The sequence below is a fragment of the Sinocyclocheilus grahami genome, unplaced genomic scaffold, assembly GCF_001515645.1.
Source record: "Sinocyclocheilus grahami isolate Dianchi unplaced genomic scaffold, SAMN03320097.WGS_v1.1 scaffold579.1, whole genome shotgun sequence".
Lineage (NCBI taxonomy): Eukaryota > Metazoa > Chordata > Actinopteri > Cypriniformes > Cyprinidae > Sinocyclocheilus > Sinocyclocheilus grahami.
In genome coordinates this window covers 913,136-931,047 of record NW_015505758.1, presented here as the reverse complement: position 1 = coordinate 931,047, position 17,912 = coordinate 913,136, and the positions used below count along the sequence as shown (strand labels likewise).

At 38.4% G+C, this 17,912-nt stretch overlaps 1 protein-coding gene across 6 annotated transcripts in view; it reads right to left on the bottom strand.

Moving 5' to 3' along the window:
* Positions 1-17,912, bottom strand: part of LOC107556814 (catenin delta-1) — a 37,951-nt gene that overhangs the window by 6,923 nt on the left and 13,116 nt on the right. For 3 of the 6 annotated variants that reach the window (XM_016240036.1, XM_016240037.1, XM_016240039.1), the window contains exons 2-13: positions 11,345-11,496; positions 8,958-9,029; positions 7,099-7,207; positions 6,585-6,601; positions 6,199-6,482; positions 5,842-6,117; positions 5,257-5,512; positions 4,481-4,703; positions 3,217-3,409; positions 2,400-2,517; positions 1,707-1,860; positions 1,282-1,299 (exon numbers count right to left, since the gene is read on the bottom strand). In XM_016240036.1, the coding sequence (XP_016095522.1) occupies positions 1,282-1,299; positions 1,707-1,860; positions 2,400-2,517; positions 3,217-3,409; positions 4,481-4,703; positions 5,257-5,512; positions 5,842-6,117; positions 6,199-6,482; positions 6,585-6,601; positions 7,099-7,207; positions 8,958-9,029; positions 11,345-11,491 (1,867 nt within the window). In that variant the 5' untranslated portion in view covers positions 11,492-11,496. The remainder of the gene's footprint in view (positions 1-1,281; positions 1,300-1,706; positions 1,861-2,399; positions 2,518-3,216; positions 3,410-4,480; positions 4,704-5,256; positions 5,513-5,841; positions 6,118-6,198; positions 6,483-6,584; positions 6,602-7,098; positions 7,208-8,957; positions 9,030-11,344; positions 11,497-17,912) is intronic. The other 3 variants (XM_016240040.1, XM_016240041.1, XM_016240038.1) reach the window with 2 other exon arrangements.

Here is a 17,912-nt window from a genome sequence, read left to right as displayed (position 1 = left end):
AACGAACTTGTGTGATGTAATTTCGAACTAAATCAGGCCAAAACGAACACTTTCGAACTACCACTTGGTGCGTGGCGATTACGCAACAGATAGGTGTGCTCTGGGGCTCCACCTTCTTTAAGTCTTCTTCATGGTCATTTCTTCAAGGTTAGACATGAGTAAAAAAAATTAACACTTAAGAGCTTCTTGTAGTAGAAACTATCATTTTAACTGAAAGAGACACTGACACTGTTTTTTGCTATATAAATAAATGATATGACTGGATTGTCGCATTACAGAGCTGGTGCAAACATTTCCATTTCACTATGATCATATGCTTTTGTCATTTTTTTTTGTGCGTTTTTGTCATTGAGAGGAAACAGTGCAGCATTTATTTACATATTCATCTAAATGTTCACTAACAGTATACCACTTCAAAGGTATTACAAATGGCTTTTTAAGCCGTAAACAACGTAAGTAAACAACAAAAACAAAAAAAAGAACTGACTCAGGTATATTGGAGCCTTTAAAATGGGCTAGTATATGACATTATAGAGTGGTGACAAAGTGCAAGTTTAAAAAAAAAAAAATCAAGAGTAATCTTTTAATAAATCTATATGATTGAAGATTAACAGTGAAGGTTTGTGAAGAATGGATCGATCAGAAATGCTGTGTTGTGGTACCCTCTGGTGGTTACTAGTGAAATGTTTTAAATGCTGAAAGCATTTTTAAAGGCCACAGTGACACAATAATAATACTAAAAAAAATCGTATGTAAAAGACTACTGAAAATATTTTTGGGAGGAATCTCATCCCTCATTTCCCAGTTTTCTAAGAACAGACAGCTCAGTTGTATATTTGTGGTAAAAGCCATTTGACCATGATAGCCTGGATGCTTACTAGGGCAGCTTACTAGGCTTTAAAACTGAGCCATAGAGTTTAGTGTCCAGCGACATAATCGGATACTAGTTAATGATTCCACATCGATTTCCTTCAGATCAATAAAAACCTTATTTGTGTGACTGGTCCCCTTAAAATGCTTTCTTATGTTACAAAAGTAGTGCAGCTCATAAAACGAATGTGAAATAGGATAAGACAGACATTATTTTCCCCTAAAACATTATCCGAGTTTCCCATTTCAGATCCATTTTCTGAACTTTGACCTATAACAGGTTTAATAATGGGTTACAATGAGGTGAAAAAAAATGTAAGTGATTCCCATGAAAGCAAAGCAAAGCCTTTACTTTGTATAAAAAAAAAAAAAGGAAAGAAAAAAAAACAATAAAAAGAGAGAAAAGCTTACCTTTGGAAAACCACTCGTCTGTTACAGGATAAAAAGATGTACGGATTGAAGGAAGAGACAGATACAGAAGAAAATGAGAGGAAAGGACTGTTTTGGCATAAAAAAAAAAAAATTGCAATAGTGCCCCAGCCACCCAACAATTATTCAGGAACAAACCAACGAAGCACACACTCGTATGAAAATCATGCACGTTGCATCTCCTTCTTGTGTAAACAAACTTGATCTGGCACATATCAAACTTACAAGCTTAACAGACTTCGAAGTGTGTACTATGATTAAGACAAGGAATAGACACGGCATCTTAGTGGTTTACACAACACTGAGATTATGCACTGGAATGTAAAGATAAGCAAGTTAACTTATCTTAATTGGTTACGGCCCACAGCCAGTGCCTGTGTTTTTCTTTAAATTAATAAGGCACGCACCTTTGCCCTTTCGGGAGCTGAAGCAGCCGCCCTTTTGGGAAGGGGCGGGGCCCTGATTGACAGGAGTCGTCTCCTGATAGCGCTCACAGCCTGGTATCTCCCGATGGACCTGATAGGACAGATTCCTCAGCAGACACACGCTGTTCTCAATCAGCTGCACACAGACATAATAAACATGATTAAATAATAGACAGTGTACAAGAATGAAAGACAACAACTACCAATGCCAAATACCAATTTTTTTTATCGTTGATAAAAGAGCGGAGGCTGATCCTACTAACTAAAGGGTAAAATCCAGAATTTACAGATTCCATTTGCACTTTATAATTCCTAATCTTTAACGATGCTTTGTCATTTGAGCACAACTAGCAGCACAAATCTTAAAGAATAAGTGCAAACCCTTCAACAGTAATGACACCATTAATGTTAGTTAGTTATTTTTCCTTTCTAAAAAAAAAAAAATAATAAAATTGTCTAACGTCCAAAAAGGGGAACTAGCTCTAAATACCTAATTATAACAGTGCATTCAAATATGACAAAATATTCAATATGCAATAATAAAAATGACCAACAATGCTTTCTTCCCCCTTTGCTCTTCCCTAAAACACTGTACTCCTGTGCTTCCCCTTCATAAAAGAGCAGTGAACGAAAGTGCAGTTTTCAAAACCCCAATGGTCAAAGTTCAGCTGTTACCTTGTTGTCCACATCTTTACAGTTGATCTGTGACTGTACAATGTACATGAGAGAGTCGACCAGTCCAGAGCACTCCCTCAGCTTCCTCCTGGCCTCGCTCCGCTCCGAGCTCACATTCCTGAGAGCGAAACGTCATGCAACTAATTAGGACACAGCCTGTTTAATGTTTAGTAATGTTTGGCATGCACAGAAAGTTATAGCTTCAGGTCATCACCTAAAACATATTTAGCAAGTGTATACAGATGGCATCTGAAAAGCTGTGGATGAGAAAGTAAGGATTAAAAAGACACACCGTTAGCTCTACTTAAATGTAATCACGGTGTAAAACCATTCCTCCGACTGAACCGAGTGCTTTCTAAAAGCCTAATAGGCGAGTGGGAGAAGTGAGGGACACTCTCAAAGAGAAGCACTCAAGGGAAATAAGTGGATTCAAAGATCACATTTCTCTCTTTTGTCCAAACTCTGTCCTGGTTCTTTCACAGCCTCAGAGGTTCTTGCTCGCAAACACAATTCAGAGCATTTCCTTTGCACTTCCTTCCTTTCTTCCATATAAAATGCAGTTTCCTCACACACACACAAACTTTCTTGACCGGAATTCTTTAGCAGCACTGAGGCACACCCCTCCCTTTAATGTCTTTCATTAATCTGAATCATAAAACTGTCCCTTCTCAACACATGCTAATCCGTTCCACCACCCATCTCTCCGTGTTCCTCTGGCTTAACTGCTTTTGATTCTCAGCCTGAAAAATGTATACCTTGAATTCACTGTAAAGCACTTTAGATAAAAGCATCTGCCAAATGCATTAATCTAACGTACCTCAAGCAGCCGGTGGTGTTAGTGAGTGCGGTCTCCCACTCCAAGTGTCTGGGTTTGCAGCTCTCCTCTCCCCCTTCGTTCCCCCGCTCCCAGCCCGAGTGAGGAACCATCACCTCATCAGACAGGGCATGCAGCGCGTGGTCCACGATCTCCATCTTTACAGAGTCATGAGATGAGAGGTTCCACAGCGTGCCTGAGAGAGGATGAGCCATCAGCCAACATTTTTCATGTTTTTGAAATGTCACTTATGCTCAAGTTAGCATTCATTTGATAAAAAAAAAATACTGTAAAAACATTAATATTGTGAATTATTACAAAAAAAAACTGTTTTATTTGAATATATTTTAAAATGTAATTTATTCATGTGATTGCAAAGCTGAATTTTCAGCAGCCATTACTCAAGTCTTCAGTGTCACATGATCCCTCAGAAATCATTCTAATATGCTGAATTGTTGTTCAAGAAATATTTCTTATCAATGTTGAAAACCGTTGTGCTGCTTTAAATTAATTTTTTCAGGATTCAATTACTGGTCTAAAGAACAGCAATTATTTAAAAAATAAACTTTTGTAACCTTTATGTCTTTACTGTCACTTTTGACCAATTTAATGCATCATCGCTCAAGAATTAATTAGTAGTATATATGTACAACATTTATTTGAGTTATTTTCTGACTGGTGGGTGGGCTGATGGAACTAGTCCTGTATAAATAGGCTGGTTTTGCATGCTTAAAAATGTGAACTCAACAAGAGGCATAAACTGTCTATCAGCTAAAAATGGAATCAGTTCTGAAAAACTGTTGCCCAACTGTTTTTACATTCAAATATGCTTGAAAATGTTGAATATACAATATTAAAAATAACCAAGAAAATTGCAAATTCGCCCCATTTTTTAAATGCATATTAATTACCAGTTTATCAATTTCTCTACATTTTGAGCTTGTAATTTTTAAATCAAAAAGGTAAGTGAAACGACAGACTTCTCTCTGGTGACGTATGGCAGATTTTCCAGTCATTTAGTCCGCTTAAACGCTGCCCCTTTCTTACAACTGACCGCAAGATCGCATTCAGATCTGCCTCCATCCAATCAACAACCGATGTATAAAACCAAGTTCCTGCCGTACATTTTTCCTTTTTTGATGATCTGCTTCACTGATGTATGTCACAACATGGAAGAAAAGATCTGCCGCTATTTCTGTTGCACTGTGACTTTAATAGCATAAAAATAACTTTATAATCTTGATTTCTAGCGATAAACACTGCGTACCTGTTATGGAGTCGGTAAGGTCCTGATCTCTCGTCTTCCTCAGTTGCCGCACTAGCGCGGGAATTCCGTCACAGTTCTTGATGGCTATCTTGTTATCTGGATCTCGTCCGTATGAGATGTTCTTGAGCGCTCCGCATGCAGCATAATGAACCTCCTTCTTTGGGTTATCCAGCATGGACACGAGGGCAGGGATCCCCTTCAGTCGTCTTACTTCTGACTTCACCTGCAAAGACAGAGGAAAAACTGAGTGCACAGAATCTGCATATTATACCATGTCATTTGAGTGACTTCTCAATCCTCGCCAAGAGCCGATCCTAAGTGATGAAACCACAGGCAATCAGTTTGGGTTGATTGCATTTTTAAAATAATACTTTTAATCAGCAAAGACACACTACTAAAAAGACAGTAAGACATTTATAATGTTACAAATTTTTTTTTTTTAAATAACTTTGTTTATTAAAGTTTGTTTACAAAAATGTTAAGCAGCACAACCATTTTCAACTTCTTTATCATCATCAAATCAGCATATTAGAACGATTTCTGAAGGATAATGTGACACTGAAAACTGGAGTAATGACTGCTGAAAATACAGCTTCGCTTTTTTTTTATTTTTTATATATATTAAGAGAGAAAACCGTTTTGTAAGATTCCACAATACTACTGTTTTTTTATTAAAAACCTACTGACCCCAAACCTTTGAACAGTATTTTATTTGACGTTTAATATTCTGCTATGTGGGCGGGAATACCCAGCATAATGTGTACGTGCATACTAACCTTATCATTCTTAAAAGTGAGATGTTGCAAGTATGCTGCAGCGTTGCTTTTGACAGGGTCCAGGCGGTAGTTGAGCATAGCGATGACTTCAGGAAGTTCTGGTTGCCTCCATGATGTGGGGGCGGGGCCTTTACGAAGAGTGCTGTCCAATGATGCCATGCTGCCTCTCTCTCCCTGAGCCAGCGGAGCACCTCCTCCCCAATAATACATATCGCCAGCACCACTCATATCACCATCCAGTGCGCCCTCATATGACCTACACAAAACATACAGCAGTTCAAACTGACCGATTTTTTACCGCTGCCTTCTGTGGAAGCAAAAGACTTTATTTTTAAAGAAAGTTGGTAGCCAGACCATACAGTTCCAATTAGCGTTCCATAGCATGGATCAAAAAAGTACTATGGGATCTGAAATTGTTTGTTTACCAACATTTAAAAAAATATGCTTTTTGTTTCACAGAAGACAGACAGACACACAGGTTTGGAACAACATGAGGGTGAGTAAATGTAATTTTTGGGTGGACTATTCCCTTAATACATTTCCCAATCAAAATTATTTTCTTACCGTATAACAGAATACACTTACCCTGTCCGGCGTGGAGGTGGGGCATGGTGTGCATGTGCCAACCGGGGCATTGTGCTGTAATGCATGGGTGGTCCCATGCCATAATCGGGTTCGTCGTATCCCAGGCTCCTCTGATCATCCTCCAAGCCGTATGGCTCTGGTACAAAGCGCTGCATGCCAGAGATCTCCATAGCACTGCCCATACGTCCTACCTGGGGCTGGGCTGCATACGGGTCCAACTGCGGCCGGCTGTGGGTGCGATAGGCGGAGTCCAGCGTGCGATAGCCATCCACAGGCCTAAAGAAAAAGAATCGGGTAAATTAATTAGTACATCTACAATGCTTGATCTCATCCAATGCAAACGCAACAGGCACAGACCTGTAGCGGTCATCCATTCGTGTCCCTCGGTTGAGGCTGGCGTAGACTTCAGAAGGAGGGCCGCTGCGGTAATCATCATAGCCACCTGGTGGTCCATAGTGGTAGTTACGGGGGACAGTAGTGGTGGGGTAGTCCATGGGGCCAGCCGGTGGCCTGTACACACGGTCCATTGGGGTATTATAACTGGGTATCCCAGTGACTGAACCTGTGCCATCCAGGGAAAGTGTGTCGGAGACTGAGGGAATGACTGTTCGTGTGGTGGTCATCTTTGTGACCTTCTTTACCTGATAAGAGGAAGCGCCATCATTTATCTTTCCAAAGACAAGCGGTCATACTTGACAAAATGTGGCAAGTTAAATTAGACGGCATATCTACAGCAAACTTACTGTAGTCTCAGTGCGACGTGTGGTTCCATCATCACTGGTTTCAACTGAAATAATTGGCATCGACTCATGGGGGTCCCCCTCGACTGTGACCGACTCAACAATATGACCAGGGTCCAACATCCTGTACTGTAGCACAGACACATGCATAAAGAACAATAGTGAACATAAGCCAAGAACAGGAAGTGTGTCCACTCACACAAACACACCATCTGGAGCATTCTTAGGTGCACGTTAATGACGACACAATAACAAGCTAGTGCAGAAAGAAAAATATATGCGCAGGAGTATCACACAGGGTTCAACAGTAAGGACAGCCTAAGACCGGTGCTGTCAATGCTCCATCTTTTTCAAAGCATAAAAACAGATGAACAATGAATAAGTATTTGAATTTATACAATGTACATTACACCTTTAATCCTGAATAAAATGTTTACAAAAAAAACGTAAATGTGTTTTCTAAAAAAACAAAAACAACAACAATAATAATAATAATAATAATAATAATAAGAATAATGTGTGGTTCCATCATCACTGGTTTCAACTGAAATAATTGGCATCGACTCATGGGGGTCCCCCTCGACTGTGACCGACTCAACAATATGACCAGGGTCCAACATCCTGTACTGTAGCACAGACACATGCATAAAGAACAATAGTGAACATAAGCCAAGAACAGGAAGTGTGTCCACTCACACAAACACACCATCTGGAGCATTCTTAGGTGCACGTTAATGACGACACAATAACAAGCTAGTGCAGAAAGAAAAATATATGCGCAGGAGTATCACACAGGGTTCAACAGTAAGGACAGCCTAAGACCGGTGCTGTCAATGCTCCATCTTTTTCAAAGCATAAAAACAGATGAACAATGAATAAGTATTTGAATTTATACAATGTACATTACACCTTTAATCCTGAATAAAATGTTTACAAAAAAAACGTAAATGTGTTTTCTAAAAAAACAAAAACAACAACAATAATAATAATAATAATAATAATAATAATAATAATAATAAGACCATGGACCACAAAACCAGTTATAAGGGTCAATTTTTCGAAATTGAGATGTATACATCATCTGAAAGCTGAATAAATAAGCTTTCCATTGATGTATGGTTTGTTAGGATAGGACGATATTTGGCCCAGATACAACTGTTTGACAATCTGGAATCTGACGGTGCAAAAAAAATCAAAATATTGAGAAAAATCGCCTTTAAATTTTTAAATCTTTCAATTTTTCCTTTCTCTTTGGGAGTGTTACAAGCTCTTGGTGCATAAAGAAGATCTGTAAAGTTGCAAAGACTAAAGTCTCAAATCCAAAGAGATAGTCTTTATAAAAGTTAAGAGTCAACCACACCTACCTAAAACGGCTCGTTCTAACACGCCCCCAACATACCTACGTCACTATCTGGGAAAATTTGCATAACGCCGCCCAAATGTTCACACAAAGAAAGGCGGCGTAACTTTTATTCTCGCTGTAGTATTGTTGCCGCCGCCGCAATGTTGTGAAGGCGCTGTGTGCTTCATTTGTGAAAGCGAAACTACTTTGTTTGGCCTTCCAAAAGAGGACGATATCGCTTCGTCATGCCTGGAGCTGATCCGTGCTGGTCGCTGAGGAAATACTTCAACTTCGCGCTGTCGATCGCCGGATCGGCTTTCACTGAGGACGAAGTGGAGTCCAGCACGGGGTCGTCACATGTGGTTGCCGCAGGCATCACAATATGGTAAGGGACATAACATTTCCGTCACACGCTTGAGGAATTCAGCCAAATCACAACGCACTGGATAGCTGGCCAATCAGAGCACACCTCGCTTTTCAGACCGATGAGATTTGTAAAAATCGACGCGTTTCATAAAGGCGGGGCATAGAAGAGAAACAATGTACAGTATGTAGAAATAATGTGTTTTTTTAACCTTAAACCGAATAAACATTTCATTACACCAAATAATGGTCTTTTTAGGAACATCATACGACCCCTTTAAAGTTGTCCAAATGAAGCCCTTAGCAATGTATATTACTAATCAAAAATTAAGTTAATATATTTACAGTAGGAAATTTACAAAATATCTTCATGGAACATGATCTTTACTTAATATACTAATGAGTTTTGGCATAAAAGAAAAATCTATAATTTTGACCCATACACCCTATTTTTGGCTATTGCCACAAATATACCCCAGTGACTTGACTGGTTTTGTGGTCCAGGGTCACATATTTTATAATTATAATGACAATCATCTTAATAATCTTTGTGATATTATTATTATTAGTGTAATATTATCAAAATAATAAAATGTCATTATTATTATTATTCTAGTTGCACAACTGTAACATGTAAAGAAAATTATCCATTGCGAACACACCATACTAACCTGAGTCCCGTTTATGTATCCCTCACGTAATTTGAGCCGTTCTAACTCTGCATCACCAGTGACACGGCCGTTCTAAAGACATGGAGAGAGAAAAAAATTACAACAAATAAAAAATAAAAAAAGAGACTATGAAGCCATCAATGTGGCCAGTGGTCATGTCAATGAACAATGCTAAACATTCAGAAATACCACAAATTGTAGCAGGACCTTGAGTAAATACGGCAATGTATAAACATTATCTTATGATGTTCATGCAAAGGATGCATAGGAATAAAGAACACTTGAAACTAAATAAATGACTTAAGTTAATGAGACCATTGCACAAGACAAACATGACATTATTGCGGAAATGGACAGATAAATGAATGCCAGGAATGAGAGAAGGGGGTTCACCGCTACCAGATAATATTACTCATGCTTTTACATGACAATGGCATGCAGCACCATTCCCACTTAAAGCACAAATCCTCTACACGCAAACCAGGGGATGTGGGCTGCTGTACTATTCCCCGTCCACAGAGGGAGCCGTGAAAGTAGATGGTAATCTTAGCTGACAGGCGGGCCTGTGGGAACCTGTCAGCAGGTAGGAACAGAGCCTGCTCAGCATGTTAATATCTACACAACTATGTCCGACGAGAGCAGATACACATGATGGTGACATTCCAAGCAGACCAGCTTCTTATCTTTACATAAATGTCTGTCTGTGTGTTTAAGTGTGCCTGAGAGAAAATGGGAGAAATAGTTGTTTTCAAAATAGTTCTATTATTTACTCAACGCTTCAAGCCATATGGTAGTTTTGCATTATAAACCGACCGAGCGTTCAATCCTTCTGTCGTAGTTCTCAGTATCATTCGCATTTGTGTGGTGAATTCAAATGTGGAGCATCAAGATGTGTTGTACCGAGTTCGACAAGCACAGATTCTCTTACTCCATATTTAAAAGGTAAACAAGTGCAAATGACATTGGAGCTATGACAGATTGAAAGCTTTTCAATTAAATCAAATTAAATCAATTAATCTGGCGGCTAGCATGTTTGGTCTGCTTTTATGGAACTTTATATTATTTTAGGACAACTAAGTCTCTATTAAATAAAATCAAGTCCCTATTTATTATAATAAACTTAACTAATAAATAAAGTGCAACCTAGCCATCCTGCAAAATATGTTCCATGTAAGGAATTAAGTCACAAGGTTTTGAAACCAGTGTTATTAAACTATTAGAACTATTGTCTTCAGTAATTGAAATAAAGCAGAAATGAAATAAAATATACATATTAGATGAAAATCTTAAACTTAAAAACCTCAGAAATGCTGGCAACTAATTGAAATAAGTTGAAGTACTAAAATGACTAAAACTGACAATTGAAGTTATATAGAAATATATATATAAAAAAAAATTAAATGACAAAAGCACACAAATTACTAAAACTTAAAATGATACAGAAACAAAAGCCAATTAAAAAAAAATAAAAATCTATAAATACTATAATAGTATATGAATACTAAAATAAGTTATTTTAGTATTCCTTCCAACTTTGTGAGATATGATTGTCTAATGTATCCGAGTGCCAAGAGAAACAATTTGTGTATGTGACTGTCTAGCTGTGAATAAAACCTTCAAATCATTTTAACTCACACACACACAGTCGACACCCTTGAAGGAGGGGGCGTGTCTAAGTAGAATCATGCAACCAATCAGAGGAGTTCTCTAGTCTAAACACTGAAGTAAACTGAGAAAGCTGAGATAAAGACGATACTTAACATGTTCGCATTGAGCAATTTCCACCATAAGATAGAGCTTTTTGAAATCCTCTACACACAAGGGAGACTCGTCTTACTAAACCGGTTTGTTATCTCTCCGCTCACAGACATCAGCGGAAGGGGGTTCTGGGGTTGAGAAAGTTTCAGTGATAACTGAGACATTCACCATGAGGACAGTGAGTAAACGGGAAAATTCCTCTTTGATGAAAAACACTCATCATGACAGGTTAATGACACATGTACAGACATGCGTTTGTAAGAACCAAATGGATGACATTCAAAAAAAAAATAATTTTTGGTTATATGGTGACAAACAAACTGGGGACATGATGAAACATGCAAGTGAAAAAAGTGACTTAAAAACGAAGTATTCCAAGTATATGTCACACGCCATAAACTGCGCATTATGATGACAAAGGGTGGGTGGGTGAATTATGAAAAGAGGAAAGGATGCAAAAAGTGGGTTCTGGTGACACTGAACACAACGGTGAAGGATGGGTTAATCGCCATGCTCCTTGAGGTGCCAACTAGGACGCATTGGTGCAGAGTGATGCGGCAAGGGTGAGATATTGCAGGGTGATGATGCGGGGAACCCTGCTGCTGCGTGATTGGCTGAGAGGGTGTTACCTGCAGGGTGGGGAGGGGGCGGGGTAGGGTACCGGAGGGCCCCACGCTCCTCCTCTCCTCCTCCAGAGCTCGAGTCAGACGCTCAAACTGCATCTCCTGCTCTCGCACAGAGGCCAGGAGAGATGCGGCATTCTCACACTGCTCCATACACACTGAGAGAAAGAGGACAGGGTTACACACTCGCACATCATGAGATCGAGCACCTTGCGCACTCCACACGTGCCCTGAAAACACAGAAACATGCGCTCCACGCAGACAACAAATACACAGCTTAAGAAGGTGAGCACCATGTGACCCATGCGGTAAGCTAAATCGAGAAACAGTAACCGAGAGAGACAGAAAAGAAACGTGAGAGAGAGAAAACTGAAAAAACAACGCTAGCGAGTCAGGTGCTAACAAAGCACTTCAGACGCAGGTGTGATCGCGCTGCTACCTCTGAGTGACAACACAGAGGAAACCAGACCTGTTTCGAGCTCGCAGATAGGAGAGTGATTCAGATGCTGTGTGAGAAGAGATCGTGTAGAGGCAGGAACGACGAGTGCAGACACAACAAGGAATGAGCCAAGGTTTATTCAAATCAAAAGTGGCTCCACAAAACCGTACCGCAACTAAAGAAGCTGTCCGTTCTGCTGTGCTGGCCTTTCTGGAGGCCATTTCACTGTCTGACAACTGGAAACAAGCTCAGTGTTTTAATGATTAAGCCATTACTAAATAGCACTGCAGCAGTACCATGGTACATTTAAAAATGGAATCATATTTATAAAGTAGCCTACTTCAATGTTCAAGTTTGAACAGCTTACCATGGTGAATGACCTTGATGAATAGTAATATCATAGCACTTTTAGATAAACCAAAGTACTGAATCATAACATTTAAAATAATATAGCTTCAGAAAATACTGACAGGTCCAAAAGGGAAAAAAAAAAAAAAACTTTGTAGGCAGTATCTGCTCACTGCATCTTCACCCTTAACTGGTTTTAAAATAAGACTATTAATAACCAACATCTACAGTGAATTTTATAAAACAGCTGGAGATGCTACTCTGAAGGCTCAGAGGACAGCTTTTATTATTCGCTGTTAAACATAGAAGCTCCATTGTTAGATGTGGAACTTATCAGGATATCAGTAACGTAGTGTATAAATAACTACTTCTGTGAGTTCACACAGCATTTGCTCATTAGCGCCAGTGATCTGGGTGGGGTGCAAACACTACGTGTGAACAGCAGATGGGGGGGCGGGGGGGAACTCTGGAGCTCTGGAGAGCTGATCTGAGCACTGATCTCAGCAGAGAGATGTATTCTGAAACAAGACTGATGTCATACGGGAAGCGGAATCAATTCGAGCTACAGGTTGAGAGAGGTTTAAAAGGTTCCTTGGAAAAACTACAAAGAAACAGAGGGCATGGTGGCTTTACACAATCTCTATTACCTTACAATAAAGACACGTAAAGGGAAGAAAGTTAGAAATTAACCTAAGAGATATTTTTCCGATCATTTCCAACTAAATTTCCTTTTTTGTTTTTTTATGGTTTATTACGGTTAAGTCAAAGCAGGGGTGTGAAGTAACGAATTACAAATACTCACGTTACAGTAATTAAGTAGTTTTTATCAGTAATTGTACTTTTTTGAGTAATTAAAAAATTGTGTACTTTTACTCGAGTACATTTTAAGTGATGTATCGGTACTTTTACTCCGCTATTTTCCTCCGTTTGTGGTCGTTACATGCTTATTTTAATTGTATTTTTATCCATCAACGTGATTGGATAGAGTAATAGGTCTCGTGACTTTCGTCAAATCAAATTGTGCATGGAAAACTTTAACCGCCAACGAAGTCGTTATTGCTTGTGGAACTTGTTGACTTTTGATGAGTTTGAGCGCGTGATGCGTACTGTGAAAAAGTGTGTTGGAAACACAAATTGAGCACCAATCTGCACCTTATTGATGACCCGTGGCGTTAATATACTGCATCTGTGCCAGCGTGTGATGTAATAAAACTGCAGCTCGTTAATAAACGTTTTTTTTTAAATTCATTTTATACAATCCGCCTTCAATTAGCAAGTGCACTCGCGCATAAACAATTTTAAATTTCAACACTTTTTGTTCCGTTCAGTTGTGGATGCTGCTGATTCACCGTGTGTGTGTGTGTGTGTTTTCCTTTGAAACAGTTTCCCCAGAAATACCTTGCTATTTCATTTTTCCTTACAAATTGTATTATCAGCATAACAATTCGAGTAAATGTGTAAAAGGTATGGCATGAATTTGCCATCCTTCTAGAACAATGTGCATTTATGTTAAAATTGTAACAAATTATCAAGTTGAGTTATTTTTATTTCTTTATTGCAAAACGCTAAAAACTGGCACCGTTTTGGAGAGAAATGGGCTCTCATTTTAACCCATATCATGGTGTGTGATGCTGAACTACGAGTTTCTAATGGTGTTTGTATTTGCACTGTTCTAAACATTAATATTTTATGTGCAACAGCAGCATGCCGTCTCAGTGGCCTTACCCATGATTTTAAATCCATTTTTTCAAACTTTATGATTTAAATGGGGATGATTGTACTGAGAATAACTTTAATCTTTTCTTCGACTGAATACTGTTTCCGTGCTGTTTTGATGTATTTTAAAGAGTTGGCAGTCAAAATTAAAACTGCTGGATGAAAGATACTCTTCATTCTTTATGACAAATAAGATCATGTGAATTACAGAATGTACAACGTTTTTAAAATGTATAAATTGCGGTGTACAGCGTTTATTATGAGGGGGTAGAATCCACAGCTCAGTACTCACTACTCAATACTCATGAGTACTTTTAAATAGGCTACTCTTTTACTCTTAATCAAGTAGTATTTTTGGACAAGTACTTTTACTCTACTCACACTACATTTTTTGGAAGGTAAATGGTACTTTTACTTGAATATATTTTTTCAGTACTCTTTCCACCACCGAGTCAAAGTGAAAGAGAAATAAGCCCTTACCTGTACCTGCCCTTGTCCATGAATCATTATGCTTCACTTCAAAAGATAATCAAAAAATAACTTGTGCATAAGGTTGGGTATCGTTTGGTTTTTTTTTTGATACCGGTGCCAAAACGATAGGCCTACTTTTAAAATGGTTCCGGTGCCTAAACCGTTACTTATTAAAAAATAAATAAAAATTCCCCAAAAAATGATGGATTGGCCATTAGCACTATAAACACATGATGTCCGTTTCATTCATACTGGATGCCAGAGGGCGCCCTAGCACAGAAAATCCACATATCCAGTCACAGAAGTAGCGGAACTCATGACCCTCCAGGAAATCCCTTATATCAAATATGGACAAAGGCATAGCTATTATAGCTGTAACTGAGTAAACAGAACATATAAAAGTTTTCAAATGATAAAACAAAGACAATAAAAACTCTACTGCGACACATAGTTTATCGGTGTTATTCAAGCCATCTCTGGTATTTTCATAATAATTAAAGGCACAATGTAAGATTTTTTTATTAAAATATCCAAAAACCACTAGAAAAGTGTTATATATTTTGCTGACTTGTGTACTTACATTATCCTAAATGTTTCGAAGAATGTTTAAATCTAGAGAAATAAGCGATTTTAACTAGTGACACGGACCGTGTCCATAGTGTCATTGTGTCGCCTGCCAATGACGTCATAACCCCTCGATTTCCGAAAACATGGAAACACCAAAGAAGCTTTAATATGTTGTGTTTTATTAGACTGGTGAGGACCGCACAGAGTAGCATTATAACAGAACTTTCAAATGTATCTAGTGTGAAAAAACAGCACTGCTTTACCCCACATACTCACGACCGGAAGGAGCGGAAGCAGTCAACTGTGGCATAATAAAAGCTCCGCTGCATTCGAGCCATGAGTATGTGTGGTAAAGCAGTGCTGTTCACGCTCTGGTTCATCGGCCTCGCTTCGCTTCGACGGCTTTCAGCCTCACCCGGCTTCATTCTACTACGTTAATAAATCATTAGCTCATCCATGAACATGATTTCTACCCGAGTCCTGTCAGATTGCATCAGCTGTGGGGATGAAGACCACAACTCCCATGATTCCACACTCAGTCACAGCGTCATCAAATTACACCTTTGTTTCTTTCTTTCTTTGTTTTGAATACGCGCCCTCTAGCGGCGAAAACTTACATATTGTGCCTTTAAGTATATTTATAATCCATTGCTAGTCAATGTATTATTTTTAAAGTAGCCTATGGAACATATTTTCTGCCTCATTCCGTGACAAGAAGCCACATCAGATCACAAATGAAAGCATTTGACTGGTGTTGTGGAGTAAAAAGCTTATAATGTTCTCTTTTGTTGGGCAACAGGTTTAGAAAAGTGAATACAAGGGAGGTTTAGCTTTAGGCATTTTAATTTAAGCATGTTTAGCTTAGTTAACGGAAGGCTACCTGCTGCCATCAGAGCAAGTGTAATTACTGCATTCACACGCTCCTGAATTATTACGGGAATTATTTTTCACGTGCGGTGCCGGTGATGATGATGCTTATGTCCGTTTCGGAGAACCAGAGGACAAATATTTCATCGCTCAGGTATGGCAACGAAATGAGGCACCGAAATCTGCGTTCTGATTCGGTTCTAGTACATACCAGTTCCATAGGTACAGGTGCCATATTGGTACCGGGTTTCAGTACCCAACCCTACTCGTGCACAAAGATGAATGGGCCAAATGTAAAAACAAAATTCCAAAACTGCAACAAAACAACTGATAATAAACAGGCAAACTTGATAACCAAAATCCCCCAGAAATCAAAAGCAGCATTATATCTTCAATGGAATGCATATTTTTTTCACAGTGTTTACTAAAAATTTGAAATAATTTGAAAATGAATCAATTTGAACTTGATAAAATAAATTAGTAAAATAAACAGATTTATACTTCAGATAAAACGTTATTGATTCTTTAATTCCAATGTAGTATGTTTCACAAATTAATAAGCCGTTAAATTATGAATAAAGAAATGTAACCAGCAGTGCACTCAGTAATCCGGTAAATTTGTACACACTGGAAATCATTCTCCAAAAAAAAAAAAAAAAAAAAAAAAGGGGCAAAGTGGATATAGTGCAGCATAGCTTGAAATCAAGTATTTCAAGCATCTCCAGTTAGGGCTGGACAATATGGCCAAAATTTATATCACAATATATTTCTTAATTTTGGTCGATACGATATAATTCCGATATCGATACGAACTCTATTTTAAAAAGCCTTGTAAAAACTGCCAAGAACGCCCACAACAGATGTCTGTGCATACAAACTTATGAAAAATGAATTTGCCAAGTCTATGACACCTCACATAAAACTTTGATCACAGGAATAAATTACATTAAAATATATTCAAATAGAAAATATTTCTACATTTTACTATTTTTGCTATACTTTGGATCAAATAAATGCAGACTTTGTGAGCAGAAGAGAAATTCTTAAAAAAAAACAAAAAAAACTTAAAAATCTTACCGTTCAAAAACCTTTGACTGGTAATGTAGGGTGGCTGATTATTGTTATAGATTGAAACAAATGTGCTTCAGCCAGGATAAAGAACATGAAAAGTGCTCCGAGTTGCTGCAGAAAAAAAAAAGAGCAACAACAGAAACATGTTGCTGGAGACGGGCTTATTGAAAATTGAAAAACTGATTGTCCGCCAGCAGGAGGTGCACTGAGAGTGGTAGAACTTGCGGTTTGCCCAGTAATGGCTGTAATCAAAGCAGCTCCACTCATGAATGCTACTTTATCGGATCAAATGAAAATGTCATCGAAACTTATCTGAAGACAGTCGGTTCCCTTCAGAAATACATTCATATAAAACACCCGTGCCACGTTTTGATTTTGAAACGTGCAGTGCTCATGTTTATTCAACAAAGTCAAACGCCACAAATAAATCAATGTATGGGAAACACTGGTAATGTATATCGAAATATCGGAAATGTGTTTAAAAATCATATCACCGTTATTGAAAAGAATTACATCGCGATACATATTGATATTGAATTATTGTCCAGCCCTATCTCCAGTGACAGCCAAACTCTCTTGTCTGCATCCAATTCACACGACTTGCATCCTTCACGTCTCTCATATTAAAAAGTAAAGGCAAACTAAGATTGAATATGTGAAAGTAGGCCTGGGCGATAACACGGTATCGATATTTTTCGACGGTACACCTTCTTCAATAACGATAGAACATTTTTTGATATAGCGCACGATATAGGCACGTGCTATGAGTGACGCAGACAGCACACACAAACACATGCTGAAATGAGTGCTGTGCCTGCCTGTGGTGAGGAGATTGTGAATAAAGAATGAATATTAGTCGAATTTAAAATAAATATTTGCATTTGAATGTAACGTGTGCATCAGGGAGCGTCATCAGTGGCATGCGAGATGCGGTGATAATGATGTAAGTGACATTGTTGCATTTTAATGTTTTGTTAGTCTAGCCCACGAGATGCACCGCTGCTGTGTTATTCATTCAAAATATTCGAGAAATATAGAAGCTCAATGCGGAGAAGATAATTGCTAAAGAAGATAAAGATAAGATTAAAACCGAAA